General features: G+C 35.1%; 1 protein-coding gene across 3 annotated transcripts in view; it reads left to right on the top strand.

Annotated features, from left to right (window-relative positions):
* LOC150094147 (uncharacterized) overlaps positions 1 to 17,551 on the top strand; it is a 387,756-nt gene that overhangs the window by 278,252 nt on the left and 91,953 nt on the right. For all 3 annotated transcript variants that reach the window (XM_090412301.1, XM_090412300.1, XM_090412302.1), the window contains one exon: positions 14,307 to 14,378. In XM_090412301.1, coding sequence (XP_090268427.1) covers positions 14,307 to 14,378 — 72 coding nt within the window. The remainder of the gene's footprint in view (positions 1 to 14,306; positions 14,379 to 17,551) is intronic.

Here is a 17,551-nt window from a genome sequence, read left to right on the forward strand (position 1 = left end):
CAAAAATCAGGCAAAACAAAATTGACATATTGAATCCTCAAAAGTTGGGGATCTATATATTTTGACATCATTCCATGGAGTTTTTTGAATTATATAAATTTGTTGTAGATATTGTCATAGTTTGTTTAAAAAAAATGTATATATTAGTCATTGAAAATTCAGCTGTGAACAATTTCAAATTTGATTATATGTTAGCAGCATTTTAAAACAAATTGTTACCATGTTACATACTTTGTCAAATAGGTATATTCTCTGTGTTTACTTTTGTTGTTAAGCCAGAGACCTAACCAAGACTTTTTCATGAAAGCTAATTCCATTTTCATTAACAAAATATATGTAAGAAATATATATCACTAAATAAATAAATAAATAAATTTATTTATTTATTTTTCTGCTATACTTTGTTTCATTGGCAAAACAATTCCAAAATAATAACTGTAATTTCTCCCTGCTTTGATGGCATTTAGCAAAATTTGGTATTTTAGGATTACTATTAAAATCTGTCAAGTCATTTTTAACTACAAAATTAAGCAAAACTAAATTGTGTTTAGAGCACTTATGCCAAAAATAGTTATAGGTTCAGTTTTTGTAATAATAAACACTGGTACCATACAAGAATGTTATTATGAAATATTATTATTCTAGACCCCCATGGAGTCACAAGATGATTCGTCACAGGACACACATCTTAGAAAACACAGTCTATTATCACTCCTTAAACCTATTCACTGTTGCATATCAGACAGAATTCCATTGTACAACCACCTTCTACACAGCAAAGCCACTTCTCACCCTCTTACTCATTATAGAAATTAGTCACTTCTCACCCTCACTATCACTTATGAAAAATCTCCCCCATTGTTAATCTTGTAAATGCTTGTCAAACAATTTAAATAACTCAATCATGGCACTCCCTTCCTGTAGTTCATGACCTCAGTCTGTCTTCATAATTAACATTGTAGAATTCTAATATAATTTTTATCTGTCTCTATACCCTCTCTCCAATGTTAATTTATCCTCTTCAAATCCAGGTGACTAGGTATGAGCACAGTAATCCAGATGTAAAACCACTGAATATTTTTGTTGCCTTTCGACCGTTTAGAAAAATCTCCACCTTTCTCACTTCTCCTAAGGACAAGCTTCCACATCTTAATCATCCAGGTGTCTACCAGATTCCGTGCTCTTGTGAATTATCTTATTTCAGACAAACGGGAAGATCTGCCTCTATTCGGCTAGAAGAACACCAATCTTATATTGAATACTTTAAACCTGAAAAGTCTGGACTTGCAGAACATGCAAGTCCAGACTAGACATAGAGTTCATTGGAGAAAGACAAGAGTTCTTCACAAAAGTCAGTTTCTCATGGAATGCCTTTATAAAGAAACATGTGAAACTGTACTTCATTCTCCTAACTTAAACAGATCCGACAGATTACGTCTATCCCTTTATGGGAGATAGTACTTTACAAATCAGCTAATCTTTCCTAACTTTTTATTGTATTGATTTTTTTTTTTTTTTTTTTCCCCCCCAGGAAAGTTATTGACCTTTTTAGTTATCTTACACCAGCTACTTAGGTGGCGCTTTTTGGAATTGTCAGTTATTGTTTAATTTGAGCTTATGTACTGAAGATGCCTGTGACACACAGGCGAAAATTATACTATTAAATAATCTTTGTACATGAGTTTTTACTGTTATTAATTTTGTATCGATATGTCTACTCACGGTATACCTCTTTTAAAATTTAATCCAGATGTGGTCTGGTCAGGACTTTATACGATGGAATCACCACTCTTTTATCACTTATAAAGTAAGAAAAGTCTTCTTAGTATTGCAGCATGCCTCTTGGATACCTTTGACACCTTTACAATATGCCCTACACTTCCAATTTGTACTGACCATCACTTCAAGATCCCTTGCTTCCATCTATACTACACCAGTAGTATAGATGAAGGAGGCAAGGGATGCATTGTATATAGTAGGCAAGATCCCTTTCACTGTATTGGATCTCATATTTTAAGACCTTACATTTAGTTGCATTGAACAGATATACTCATTCATTTGTCCATCTCTCCAGTTTATTTAAATTTTTCTGAAGAGCCATGACGTTAGCACTGTTACTAATAACTTTTCCATTTGCAAATAATGAATATCTATTGACTTTTCATCAATTGCCCTGGCATCTAATAATGCGAAACACACTTCCTTTTAGATATGCATACACTATGTTGATTGGATTTTAATGGTATAGATGCAAAAACAGATTGATAAGAAAATAACTATTTATTAACTTAAATGCTAATATTTCACTGGCTTTATATCCAGCATCTTCAGAGCATACAAACAAAGTTTGTTACAGTAGCCAGACATCTGCAATCTGGTGTAACAGTGGGACTGGTATGAGTAATTGTAGCGTGCAACACAAAGACTAAAGTCCTAATTAGGCACCATCTAAGTTTTTTTTTCAAAAAAACACAGATATTAATTTTGTCTTAGGATGACTGTCTCCCATAACCAAATCAGACAAAGGACACACAACTGTAGTGATGGATACAACAGAATATGAAAGCAAAATCCATGCACTTCTCCAAGACCAGTCAACATATCAAATTATAGATCGAGATCCCACCAACTCACAAAAGAATAAGATATGCAAGTTATTGAACAAAAGAAACAGTTAACAAACGCAAACCCCTCCACGTTGAAACACCCAGGATATATGGAGCTCCGAAAATTCATAAACAAGATACACCTTTATGCCCTATTGTAGATAGTATAAACAGTCTCACATATAAACTTGCTAAACATTTAGCCAAACTACTAACCACTTGCAAACAAATTTTCCCTCTTTTGTTAAAAATTCTACCCACCTAAAAAGTATTTTAGAAAACCACACCTTAAAAAGTTCAGACTTAATGGTGAGTTTTGATATCACCCCATTATTCATGAATGTACCATTAACTGAAACTCTTAACTTATTAAATTCACAATTTCCCCCTGATATATTTCAGCTATTTAAATTTGCAGTAGAGGCAGGTTATTTTACATGGAAAGGGAAAATATACATACAAACATTAAATGGGATGAGACAGCTATGGGACCCCCCCCCCCCAGCCAATTTGTATATAGAACATCTAGAAAAGCTAGCTATCAACACAGCCACTCTCAAACCTAGTCTCTGGCTATGCTATGTTCATGATGTGTTTGCTATTTGGCCATGTGGCCGGACACATTGAATACATTTTTAGTGCATCTAAATAGCCAGCACCCTAAAATCCACTTTACAATGGAACTAGAAGCCAATGACTGTCTGCCCTTCCTGGATACACTTATCACACATCTTCCAGAAGGTTCCTTATCATTCTCGGTTTATAGAAAACCCACACATACAGGGAGATATTTACACAAACAATCACACAATCACCCTTCTCAACAATATGGTATCTTTTAAAAACACTAACCCATAGAGCTAGAGCAATTTGTTCCAATGACATTGCTCTCACTGCTGAACTTTCTCACCTGCATCACACCTTCCTGACCAATGGCTGTAATCCCCATAAGATAGATAAAATACTAAATGCTCCCCAAAAATCCCCCCTCCCCAATATCTACCACAGAAGACTACAACAAAACTATCACCAACCCATACATTAAAGGCACATCTGAAAAGATATCTAGGATGTTTAACAAACGCCAACTACACACTGTATGTAAACCTTATGTGAAATTGGCAACTCTCATCCTTTCGCCTAAGGACAGATTCTCTCTTTTATCGTATAAAGGAGTCTTTGAAGTGCCCTGTTCATGTCATCGAGCCTACTATGGACAGACGGGAAGAACTGTGGACATCCGCCTCAGTGAACACAAAAAATATATCCGGCACTTTCGCTATGGAAAGTCAGGTCTAGCAGACCATGCTTTGGATACCCCTGCACACAGGATCAATTGGAAAAAAACAAAAGTACCAACCAGAAGCTTTTACAAGTCAGAGAGGTTGTTCCTGCAATCAACAGAAGCCTTGAAACATAACTTCAAACCTCAACAAGCATGGCTGTATAAATCTACCAAAGATTTGGGAGACAGTCATCCTAAGACCAAATTAATATCTGTTTGTTTGTTTTTTTAACTTAGATGGTGCCGAATTAGGACTTTAGTCTTTGTGTTGCACGCTACAATTACTCATACTAGTCCCACTGTTACACTGGATTGCGGTTGTCTCACTACTGTGACAAACTTTGTTTGTATGCTCTGAAGATGCTGGATATAATACCAGCAAAATATTAGCATTTAAGTTAATAAATAGTTATTTTCTTATCAATCTGTGTTTGCACCTATACCATTAAAATCCAATCAACATGTGCGACGAACACATAAGCCTTTCCACACAGTTATGCATATGACATGCATCTAGAGAGAACCACTACCCAGATCTGTTTTGACCTTTATTGAGGTCTCATCTATGGAGCCAGACTCAGGAAGATACCAAGGTTGAATTAATGCTAAAGTCATATATTTCTAATTTACAATATACAAATAGAGATACTGAAAGTTGTTATTTGGTCCTTTTCATTAAAATTGAAACATACTATTTGATTTTTAAGACCATGGATTTAATAAACATTTATACATAATCATCTACTAGTTTTGCTAGCTGTAACTGTCTAGCTTTGTCAAGACGAGAAAGGTTATACTAGTATTAGGCAAGTGGCCGCTAGAGGGATTCGTAGTCGTACGTGTGCGTTGAAAGCTCCTGATAAAATAAATGTTATTTTAAGTTATCGTTGATAAAATTACTTGAATATTACATAGTTTTGTTTGCCTTGCGTATCTTAGTGTGTCTGTTTGTGTGTTTTTGGTGTTTCATTTTATAATTTGATAAAATACGTTAGAAGTAAGTATGGCTCCCATACGAAGGAAAGTGGTGGCCAGTAATGATGGTTCGCCATCTTTATTCAAGAATGGTAATATAAAGGAGATGATTCAGTGTACTATCTGCGAGATGTACGCTTTGCAGAGTGCGGTCGGAGTGTGGTTAGATGATAATAAAGGAGTGAATGTGTGTAGAAAATGTAGGGAGAATGAGGAATTAAAGTGTATTTCGGATCTTGAGTGTGATATTTTTGTCAAACTTCAGAATGAAGAAAATAGTGATATGACAAGAAATGGCAAGATTGTACCAGAGAACTGTAAGGGTGTGAATGATAGTATTAATTCAGAGCATATTAATGTTTTTACAGAGAATAAAAAAGATGAGATAGATGCAATGAGTGAGATCGCGTTGTTGAGTGGTGTGATACAACGGGCAAAACAGCAGCTAGAGCGTATGAGCAAAAGTCGACTGAATGAACCAGCCAATAATAAAAAGTATGATAGGAAAAATAAGCGTATGAGTGTGAACATGAACAAAATGAAGGATAGAGTGCTGTATGGAGACTCGTTAGTACGAGGTGTGTTAGTAGAGGATTTGACAAAATCATACAAACCTGGTGCGATCATAAAGGATATAACTGAGTCTATTAGAGAGCAAAAGGAAAGGGTGAAAGACATGATTGTTGTGGCAGGTACGAATGATTTGAAAGGAGATAAAATGGAAATGATAGAGGACCTGAATGAATTGTTTGAGGTAGCAAAAGAAAAGAGTGAGTTAGAATGATTAGTCTTTTGCCACGGTATGACAGTGAAATGTTTAAAAGGAGGGCCATAATTGCAAATGACTTCATGCGTGGGTTATGTATGACGAGTGGTGTGGAATTTGTGTATGTGTGGAGTGAGTTCGATGAGTGAAAGGATCTATATAAGATGGATGGCTTGCATTTGAATGGATACGGTGTAAGGAGACTTGAAAAAGTGTTGCTGAATGTAGTGGATGTGCAAAATCAGGGAAACTAAATTTATTAAAGGGGGGGGGGAGTAGATATATAGCCCTTAGGGAGGCAGTTGAATGAGTATAATATGCCCGAGCGAATAAGGACAACAAATCAGAATGGGATAGTTAATATAAGGCATCAAGGTTGGGTTGGGGCTAATATTCATGTACTGGGGTAATGGGGGTCTTAAATTCATGTACACTAATGCTAGGAGTATTAGGAACAAGAAGGAAGAGTTTTTGGCCATGGTTGGAACTTCCAGACCACAGATTATTGGTATTAGTGAATCATGGCTGACTGTAGATGATATAGCTAGTGGGATTGAATGTGATGGGTATAGTGTGTTCAGGAATGACAGGAAGAATAAAATGGGGGGAGGAGTATTGTTGATGATAGCTGATGAGCTGCAGCCAAGGAGAATAGAAGTTGAATTGCAGGATAGAGAAAAGAGCACATTTGAGGCCATTTGGTGTGAGATTGTGGCTAGCAGAACAAAATATACAATTGGGTGCTGCTATAGACCAGGTGATGGAAAAGATGGTGGTGACAGTATGCACAAGCAAATAGAAGAAATGAGTGGAAGGAGGGTAATTATTATGGGAGATTTCAACTATGGTCGCATTAAGTGGAGTGAGGAGAGAACACACGGGAGGAAGGAATTGGATTTTATGCAGTTATTAAGGGATAACTATCTGCGAGTGCATGTAATGGAAAATACTAGGGGTCAGAGAGTGCTTGACCTAGTAATTACATCTGAGGATTTGGCTGTAACAAATATGACCACATGGCCACCAATTGGTGAGAGTGATCATAGGGTCTTGACTTGGGAGGTGGCTAAAGGTGTGGAATTTACAATTAAGACAGGGTACATGTGGAATTATCGGGCTGGAAATTATGATAAGCTTAGGAGTTTGATTGGGTCAGTGATGGTTTTATGGTTTAGAGTATGGACTAAGAATTAACACAAAAAAGACCAAGATAATGATAATGGGTAGAAAAATAGGAGATAATGTAAAAATAAGATGTGGAGGAAAGATTTTAGAAGAAGTGGAAAGATTTCAATATTTAGGTAGCTGGATCTCAGAGAAAGGAACTTCAGAGTTGGACATTAGAAATAGAATAGGCAAAGCTAAATCGGCTTTTATGGAAATTAAGAGAATTTTAATAAACAAGAACACTAAAATAGGCGTTAGAATTAGAATAGTTAAAGCAACAGTTTGGAGTATTGCAAGTTATGAAAGTGAGTCATGGACGCTAAGAAAGAGAGATACGGAAAGAATTAATGCATTGGAAATGTGGTGTTATAGAAAGATGGAAAAGATTAGCTATACAGAAAGAATATCAAATCAAGAAGTTTTAATAAGAGTTGGGATGGAAAGAACACTGCTCAAGAATATTATGCAAAGAAAGACTAGATTTGCAGGACATCTTCTGAGAGGTTCTTCGTGACACCTGACAAGAACTATATTACAAGGGAAAGTTGAGGGGAAGAGAAGACGTGGAAGACCAACTAGAGAGTGGTTTAATGAACTGGTTTAGGAATGATGGAAGCAACAGACAGAGAGAAATGGTGAATAGCTGCTCATCTGCTGCAACCCTCTTGCTAGAGGATGCTACAGGACGACGACATGTGGAATTATCGGGCTGGAAATTATGATAAGCTTAGGAGTTTGATTGGTTCAGTGCCATGGCATGTACAACTGCAAGGACTAGAAGTTGATAGTGCATGGGAGGCAGTTAAGAAGTGTTTGCATGAAGCAATGGCTGACTGTATACCTAGAGTCCAAATAATAAATCAAGTAGAGGTTAAATGGATGAATAACACCATTAAGCTTGAGCTGCAAAAAAAGAAACAACTATGGAGGGAATTTAAGGAGAAAGGTGACCGGCAGGCACATGAACGGTATAAAGCGCAGGCCAGAAGGGTAATGAGTGTGGTAAGAAAAGCAAAAAAGGATTACAAAAGAACATTGGCCATGCAGGCTAAAGAGAATCCTAAACAGTTTTTTCGATATGTTGCAAGTAAAAGGAAAAATGTATATGGCAGAATGATTTTAAAGAATGCCAACGGTAGGGAGGTAACTGAATCAGTTGATATAGATGAGTTACGGAGTGAGCACTTTGCAAGAATATATCATTCAGGTGGTGACATTGCAGAAACAAATGAACCAGTAGATTATACGGGAATTGTGGTGAATGTAGTGGAGGTGAGTAGTCTATTGCATAACCTCAATGTCAATACATCTTTGGGATTAGATGGTATACCAGCTCGTGTCGTACGAGAAGTGGCTAAAGAATTGTCAGTACCCTTGACCATTTTGTTTAATTTGAGTCTCAGGTCTGGGTTAGTCACAAGGGGGTGGAAAGAGGGGAAAATAGTTCCACTGCATTAAGGTGGTTCCAAGACTGCTGTTGTAAATTACCGACTGATTAGCATATCAGGAATTATTGTCAGGGTCTTAGAGAAATTAGTCAAGGAAAGAATACAGGATTGGATAGATGAAAATGAGATATTGTATGGGGAACAACATGGTTTTGTGAAGGGTAGATCATGCCTCAGTAACTTGCTCACGTTTTATAACACAGTGACGGCTGAACTGGATAAGGGTAATGGGTTTACAGTGATTCTACTGGACCCTGCCAAGGCCTTTGACAGGATACCACATGGAACCCTAATCAGTAAACTGGAGCAGATGGGGATAGATATAGGGTTGGTTCATCAATGATATAGGTAAGGATCTGAGAGGAAGTGTTCACTTGTTTGCTGATGATGCAAAGTTGGGTAGAGCAATTGTGAGTGCACGGGATGTCAAAATATTACAGGATGATTTGGATAGTTTGGAGGACTGGGCTAGGAAAAATGGATGTCAATTTAATGTGGCAAAGTGTAAGGTTATGCACTTTGGGGTGAAAAGAATAGCAGCAGTATATCACATTGGTGGAACCATACTCCAGGAGATTGATGAGGCCAGGGATTTGGGAGTGTTGGTGGATATGGAATCGAAGTTTAGGGGACACATTGCAAAAGTAGCTAAATCAGCTCATCAAATCACTTGGCTTCTGAAAAATACTTTAAAATGCAGAGACAAACAAGTTGTTGTTCCGCTGTATCGAGCCTCGATAAGACCCCATCTGGACTACTGTGCCCAGTTATGTGCACCAGGGTTTCTTCGTAATGGGGAGGAAGTGGAGAGGATCTAGAGACGAGTGACCAAGATCATAGAAGGTCTGTTGAATGAACCTTATGAGAATAGGTTGAAGATTTGTGGGTTACAGAAATTGGTCGATAGGTGGAAGAGGGGGTGATATGATTGAGACATTCAAATTACTGAAGAGTTTCAATAAGATTAATCCAGTGAATCAGCGGAATAAGTTGCCAGAATCTTTTGTGGGTGCTACAACCATGAATGAGTTCAAGGCAAGGTATGATAGATACTGTGTGAATGTCGAATAGTTGTTCTTGACATGATGTTAGGGCCTCCCTCGATGAGTCTGTCAACTCCTCGGAGTTACCCGGGATAATAATAATATTAAATGGGGAAAAAAAAAAAAAAAAATTAAGTAACGGTTTAAAAACAGTTAGACAAATTGGAGAGCACGCATGACATCACACGCATAAGGCATGAAGACTTAGTTATTGTTATTAAGTCGCGTTTTATAATTTTTCGCATAATTTAGTTCCTTTAAACTTAATGAATTTAATAGATGTTTCCACGTCTTTTAATATTATTCCCTGGTTTCTATTGAGGTTATTTCCTGTTCGTAGGACTACTGCAGCTTCTTTAAAGGTTCTACATCTAAAATCCTCTTCAATATATGACATGGAACTGTTTTCCCAATCTATTGAATGGTTTGAAGTTGAGAAATGATGTGCTAACCCTGAGGTGTTTGTTCAATTATGATTGACATCTCTGACATGTTTTTTCTTTCGAATTTCTAGGCTTCTTGAAGTTTGGCCTATGTAGGTAAGTCTACACGTACATGGTATGCTATAAACACCTGCATATTTGTAGAAAGCAACGGTATCCTTAGGGGATCTTAATAACTATCTTGTAGTAGGTTTAAAAACAACTTTAATGTTAAAAGGTTTCATGATTCATGCTATTTTGGTAGAGACTGATCCAGCATAGAGTATGATGATGGATGATACGTACTGGGTTGTCCGAGGTTGTTTCTATAAAGAATTTTGCTGATTATATTTTGAGGATAACCATTTTGTGATAGAGTTTTTGATATAAGGGAAAGCTCAGCAAGTACACCTTTTTCCTCTGTGATGATATTTTTGACTCTGTTTTTTAGCATATGTATAATGCTCAGTTTCTGTGCATAGTGATGATTGGATATATATTGGAGATAACATTCAGTATCTGTAGGTTTATGATATATTGTAAGTTTGATATTTCCATTAGCTTGTTTTTTAACTTGTACATCTAAAAAGGGTTATTGATGATTGTTTTCCAATTCTAATGTGAATTTAATTTTATGATGGAAGGAGTTAATTTTCTGGAGGAACTCATGTAAGGTATCTTCCTTATCTTTCCAGATAATGAGCACATTATCAAAATATCTCCACCAGACTGATGGTTTTGGATTTATTTTTACCAGGATGTCGTTTTCTAATTTTTCCATGAACAGGTCCACACACAGTGGTGACAGGGTACTGCCCATGGCTAAGCCTAGTTGTTTGTAGATGAGGGTCACTCTACCCGATCGTAGATGGAAGATACTCTCCGACATACCTGCTAGCCAAACATCTTAAGGAAATCAGCTTCATACATAAGGAATTCTCAACACTTCGTTGAAAAACTTAAAAACATTAATATATCGAACACAGACATATTGGCAAGTCTGGATGTGGTCTCTTTAATAATAATAAATTTAGTTTAATCCTTTATCCAAGTGTGAGCAAACAAAGTTTATGTCTGAAAGTATCTTCAGGACTGGGGTAAGGTGGTACAACACTGGGAAACTCGTTGCAAAGGTGCAGCAAGCTAACATCACTCCTATCTCTGTATCTCCCATAATGCAAAACACATCTCCTTGCAGATATGTCTAATGTTATGCATTAAGGGAAAGGCCACTACCCAGACTAGTTTCGACCTTTATTGAGGTCTCTTCAGCAGGAGCCAGGCCCAAGTGGAGATACCAGGCAGAAGCATTAGCAAGGTCATCTCTACCTAGAGAAAGTTTCAACATCTTTCTAAATGTTTGCTCACACTTGGATAAAGGATTAAACTAAATTTATTATAGTCTAACCAAGTGAAAAATAAACTTTCAACATCTTTCTCTAAATCCAGAGTAATTTATTAAAAAGGTGGCACACCTTTTAGCAACTCCTATGGGTAGAGATGACCTTGCTAATACTTCTGCCTGGTATCTCCACTAGGGCCTGCTCCCACTGAAGAGAACTCAATAAAGGTCGAAACTAGTCTGGGTAGTGGCCTCTCCCTTAATGCATAACATTAGACATATCTGCAAGGAGATGTGTTTTGCATTATGGGAGATAGTCTTCTCTTTGTTCACAAACATACCATTTGATGAAGTCATTAAGATTATAAAAGGTCTCTTTCCAAATGATATTATGCAACTATTCTGCCACTGTCTCAAGTCCAACTACTTTAAAGTAAACAACTTAGTATACCAACAACTAGAAGGCTTAGCCATGGGCCCCTGTCACCACCGTGTGCGGTGGTGACATGGAAAAATTAGAAAGTGACATCCTAGCAAAAATAAATCTAACGCCATCAGTCTGGTGGAGATATGTTGACAATGTGTTCATTATCTGGAAAGATAAGGAAGATAATACTTTACACGAGTTCCTCCAGAAAATTAACTCCTTCCATCATAAAATTAAATTCACATTAGAATTGGAAAACAGTCATCAATTACCCTTTTTTAGATTTACTAGTTAAAAAACAAGATAATGGAAATATCAAACTTACAATATATTCTAAACTTACAGATACTGGATGTTATCTCCATTATACATCCAATCATCACTATGCACAGAAACTGAACATTATACATATGCTAAAAAAAACAGAGCCAAAAATATTATCACAGAGGAAAAAGACGTACTTGCTGAGCTTTCCCTTATATGAAAAATGCTATCACAAAATGGTTATCCTCAATATATAATCAACAAAATTCTCTATAGAAACAACCTCGAGCAACAACCTCGGATGACCCGGTATGTATCATCCATCATCATACCCTATGATGATGGATCAGTCTCTACCAAAATAGCACAAATCATGAGGCCTTTTAACATCAGAGTTGTTTTTAAACCTACTACAGGATAGTTATTAAGATCTCCTAAGGATAACATCGCTTTCTACAAATACGCAGGTATTTCTAGCATACCATGTACGTGTGGACTTACCTACATAAGCCAAACTTCAAGAAGCCTAGAAATTCGAAAGAAGGAACATGTCGGAGATGTCAATCATAATTGAACAAACACCTCGTGGTTAGCACATCATTTCTCAACTTCAAACCATTCAGTAGATTGGGATAACAGTTCCATGCCATATATCGAAGAGGATTTTAGATGTAGAACCTTTAAAGAAGCTGCAGTAGTCCTACGAACAGGAAATATTCTCAATAGAAACCAGGGAATAATATTAAAAGACGTGGAAACATCTATTAAATTCATTAAGTTTAAAGGAACTAAATTATGTGAAAAATTATAAAACGCGACTTAATAACAATAACTAAGTCTTCATGCCTTATGTGTGTGATGTCACGTATGCTCTCCAATTTGTCTAACTGTTTTTAAACCATTACTTAATTCTTTTTTTTTTCCTTTTTTTTTTGCATTTAATACTAGCATAACCTTTCTCGTCTTGACAAAGCTAGACAGTTACAGCTAGCGAAACTAGTAGACAATTATGTATAAATGTTTATTAAATCCATGGTCTTAAAAATCAAATAGTATGTTTCAACAAATAGAGATAATTGTAGAAAGTTTTGTTACTTGGGTTAAGTAAGCAAATTATGATCCAGAGTATTTTGATACACCTTTTTACTATTTGTATATATTAGAAATATATGAACTGCATTAATTCAATCTTGTTATCTTCCTGAATATGGCTCCCACTGATGAGAGCTCAGTAATAGTCAAAACTGATCTGGGTAGTGGCCAGCATTATGAATGTCTGAAAGGAAGTGTACGTTGCATTATGAGATACCAGGGCAATTAATAAGAATTCATCAGTCTCTATATACAAGTAGCCTAGTCATGAAGATACTTCGTATGCAGAACTGGCTTGCTTATACTTGGATAAAAGATTATACAAGAATATAATTTCTAGGCAAGCTCTTTTGTATTGTGTAACCTTTCCAAGATCAAAAAAAAAAAAAAAGATTTAAAAAAAGTATTCTTATATTCTCATGCCTTCCCGACTAGTCATTATAAGGTAAAAATCTGATCTTGTCAACCTTTTCATTTATTTTCTTTCAGCAACTTTTTTTTTAGCCTTTCCTCAAATATGCTTGAGGAAAAGCTAAAAAATCAGATATCCACTTCTATCTGTATTTCCACATTTCATATGATAGGCTTTTTCTACTTTGTCCGATACTGAAGTATGCTTATTTATGACTGCAGTCTTGTATATTTGCTATCACTGCTCTAATGCTACTACTTTCATTTAATAAATTTAGTTATTATTCCAAGTATTCAGAATATCCACATGTTCAGTTTTTACATTACGTTTATTATCTTTCATTCTTTCTGTGATACATTCTGGAAGCTTTTTTTTTTCAATAACTTCCAGAATATTTTGCTACCCTTTATTATATAATATCTTTTATGCTCACTCTAAAATTTGCTCATGATCTTTATTTATGTTCTTCTTTTACATATACCACAGTTTCTTACATTTTTTGCTATGTTCTCTAAAAGCACATGCTGGCTTTACTTAGCAGGCCTGTTCTTTACAATTTCATCTTTTAACTGTTTTTTTTTTTTTTTAATTTTTTCTGCTCACCATGGAATTCTTATTCTTTATTATTTTTGCAGATAACTTTACTACATGCTTTGTTCACCAAATCAGTGTTTGTTTCAGATTCTGCCACTCAATCTTTATAGTTTACTCTTGTTTTTAGTCTCCCCCAACCACCACCACCACCACCACAGTATTTATAAATTTCATTATATGTTGTCTTTTACTTATATTGTATTTGTATATCTGGATGTTGTGAATGAATTTTTTACAACAGTAGTTGGTGACTATTGAATATAATTTTATCAACTCATACTTTTGGTTTTATTTCACGGATTTGTATGATATTCAGAACTATATATGGTTTTCTTTGGTTATAATTAAATGAATAGCATGTAAATTAATATTATTATTTAGAATTAAAACAACAAAAACAAGTCTTTAGAAATACTGTTGATAAGTTGATTAATGTTTACAAACATTGTTTGTTTTGAAATAGCTAGAAGAAATTCAGATGGCCCTTTCAGTCCGTGATGAAGAATGTTTTTCTTTGAACGAAGACCTAAGAAAGGTGAGTTCCATAAATTGATATATGCATGTCATTGTTATAGAGACAGTCTTTTATTGATTTGTAATGGTGTGATGGTTCAGGAAGAGAACTGTGACTTCTTATCCAGTGACTAATCTGATGATGAATTATGGAAATATCCTCATCATCAGATTCCTAATATGTACTCTCAAGCGGCATACAGGATGCTATGATAGTACTAAATTAAAAGTTTACATTACCGTCGACTCTCACTATAACAAACTACTGAAAAAGTTCCAACTAAAACCCATTAGGTACAGTGAGAAATAAAATTCACTGCAATTATTCACTATAAAAAAACAGATTGTTTGGTCCAGATATGTTAGATTCTGGTTAATTGGTCCACCAGTTAATCGAAGTAGCCATTTTATTGTCAAGTCTAGAAGAGCAAAAACAAAATGAGAGTATAAGAAGAATTTGATTTGTTTATTAGGGACACAATGCTATTTAATTGGGCCAGCCAGTAATTTAGTACTACCACATTGGATTGTTAAAATTATGTAATCATGTGTCAAAAATTTAGTGCTAATGACATTTGCAATACTGAAAAAACAGGGCTATTTTATCATGCCACATCAGATGATTTCTCCCATGTTATAAATATGCTGCACAGATTCAAAATAATCTCCCTCCAACTCCACACAATGTTTACATCTGTCGTATAGGTGTTCGAAGGCACAGTGGAAGTTCTGAACAGGAACTACCTTCATTCATTGTTTGGGTCATACTGCGTCACACTGAAGCTCTCCCCTTTCAAGGCACACTTTTTTTTTTTTTTTTTTTTTTTTTTTTTTTTTTTTTTTTGAAGAGGGAAAAAAAGTCTGCAGAAGCCAAATCTGTCACACATTCTATCACACAGATCAACTTCAAAGTCAAAAAGTGTGAAGCACTTTCTGGCTTTGAAGAGCTCCACAGAGATCAGGTTTCTACCTGATCTCTATGGAGAACCGACCAGTTTGAAACAGCTGTCAGGTCAGTGAAACCTTATCAAAATGGACCATGAAAAGGTGAATATATAGACGCTTGGGTGGCTCCTATGGTCCATACTAAGGCGACTCATGAATGCTGGGGAATATATTCCAGTAAGCTCTCTGGTCAACTTACCTTACGAAACTCATAGTTTCTACATTCGGCTTTGAAATAATGTTGGATCTAATATCCCCTTGATTTATATACCCAACTCGCAAATGTAAAAACATTGTTGGAATGATGTTTACATTTTAGGCTAAAAATGCACAATTAATTTGACTTTTAGTAAAAAGGGACAAAAATGGGTGAATTATGAATTGAAAAGAAATTATTGCATTATATAAAAAACAGTCACTTATATTTGCCATATTAAAACATGAAAATTAGTTTCAATTCCCTTAAAAACTTAATTTTCAAAATTTTAGTTATGTATAGCAGTTGGTTCTCAAGAACAGAATTGCCTCAAGCAAATCCTCTTTCATAAGATGCTCTCAAATCTGATTTAATGATTTTTAAGGGCTCAATACTGGCTTGAGTAATGGGCAGTGCAACTACCAGGCATTTCTAAAAAAATAAGCCATGCATTATTTGTATGCATATGTGCCATCCTTGTGATCATGACTGACCAAGTTAGTTGGAATTGCAGAGTTTTTTTTTACTGGCTCTGAATCCTGGTTCAGATCCATAGAAACCACTAGCTTCAACTCAAGCTCCACAGCCGTGCTAAATGACCTGCTTAGCTTAAACTCTTAGTGAAAAAAAAAAAAATTAAGAAATAAAATAACTAAATACATAAACATAAAAAATATAATTATCAAAGCAAAAAGCCATGTGACTTTATTTCAGTGATGTAAATTATTATACAGAAATAGGGGATCAGGCCAGTGAAAATATTTATCAGGTGCACTAATAAAAGGCAATGTTGTAAGTTTTTTCACTTGGTTATACTACAAATTAAAGATGCCAAGAAATATATTAAACTTATCACTTAATTATAATCTTGTTTAATACTTTATCCAAGTCTAAGCAAACAAAGGTTGCACATGAAGTATCTTCATGGCTAGGCTACTTGCATGTAGAGTGATGATTTCATGTCAATTGCCTCAGTATCCCATAATGCAAAGCACACATCCTTTCAGGTATAATGCTATATGTTAATGAAAGGATCACTACTGACTGATTTTATTATCCAGCCTGGTTTTGACATTTATTGAGGTCTCATCGTTGAGAGCCAGAACTAAAAGAAATACCCAGGTTGAAATATCGTCATATATTTCTTATATGCAAGTAGTAAAAAAGATGTATCACATTATTAAAATTAATTATTTTATAATAATTTATTATTAATACCTTTATTGTTAATTATTAAATTAATTCAAATAGTTAATTATTTTAATAATAATAATGTATGCTTTTTACTACTTGCATTTGCCTTTTATTATTAAGGAACATAATAACAGATTTTATGTTCCTTTTTATTCTTTATTTTCAAATCTTTAAAATTCTTAGTTTGTTTAGTTCATTTCTTTGTTATTGGTTTATTCATGTTTTGGCTATCTGATAACTACCCTGAGACTATCGGTTCTTCATCTTCAGCATGTCCTAATTACATACCAACTTAGTCTAATGAAGTCCTGGTCTAGAGTACTATATCATCTTTACTTTTAAAAAATGTACACAGGTATGTCAAAATTAATAATCCTTATTTTAATATAATCCCATTTACTTCCTATCTCTGCAATTTTGTTGGATAATTCTTAAAAGTGCTCCATCACCAGAAATAGTTTTGCTTTCTCTCTATGTAATTTCAAATGTTAGGAGCAACATGATTTTCAGAAGTTAAAAACATAGAAAGGAAAAATATACAAACAGTTTGATAGAAATGAAATCCCATAAACTCAAGAAAATTGACCGTAGTACCCACATTATTTCAGACAGTAACATATCTTGTTAGGCTTAGGTTCCAAGAGATGGCAGCACTTGTTTGCCAGCCTCTTCATCAGTGGCTGCTGCTATAATTAGTGATAGACATGTGCAGTAGTTTTAGACATGGGTGAGCTATGAAACTTTTAACAAAGGGCTCGCATCGTCGAGCAAAAAAAAAAAAAAGAAAAAAAAAGTCTAACTTAGCCCTTATAATGCTTATATTGCAACTTTGTAGAGGCTTCTGACAGATATGATAATTT

Source organism: Typopeltis vanoorti, chromosome 22, assembly GCF_054136105.1.
Source record: "Typopeltis vanoorti isolate ZY-2024b chromosome 22, IOZ_Tvanoo_1.0, whole genome shotgun sequence".
Lineage (NCBI taxonomy): Eukaryota > Metazoa > Arthropoda > Arachnida > Uropygi > Thelyphonidae > Typopeltis > Typopeltis vanoorti.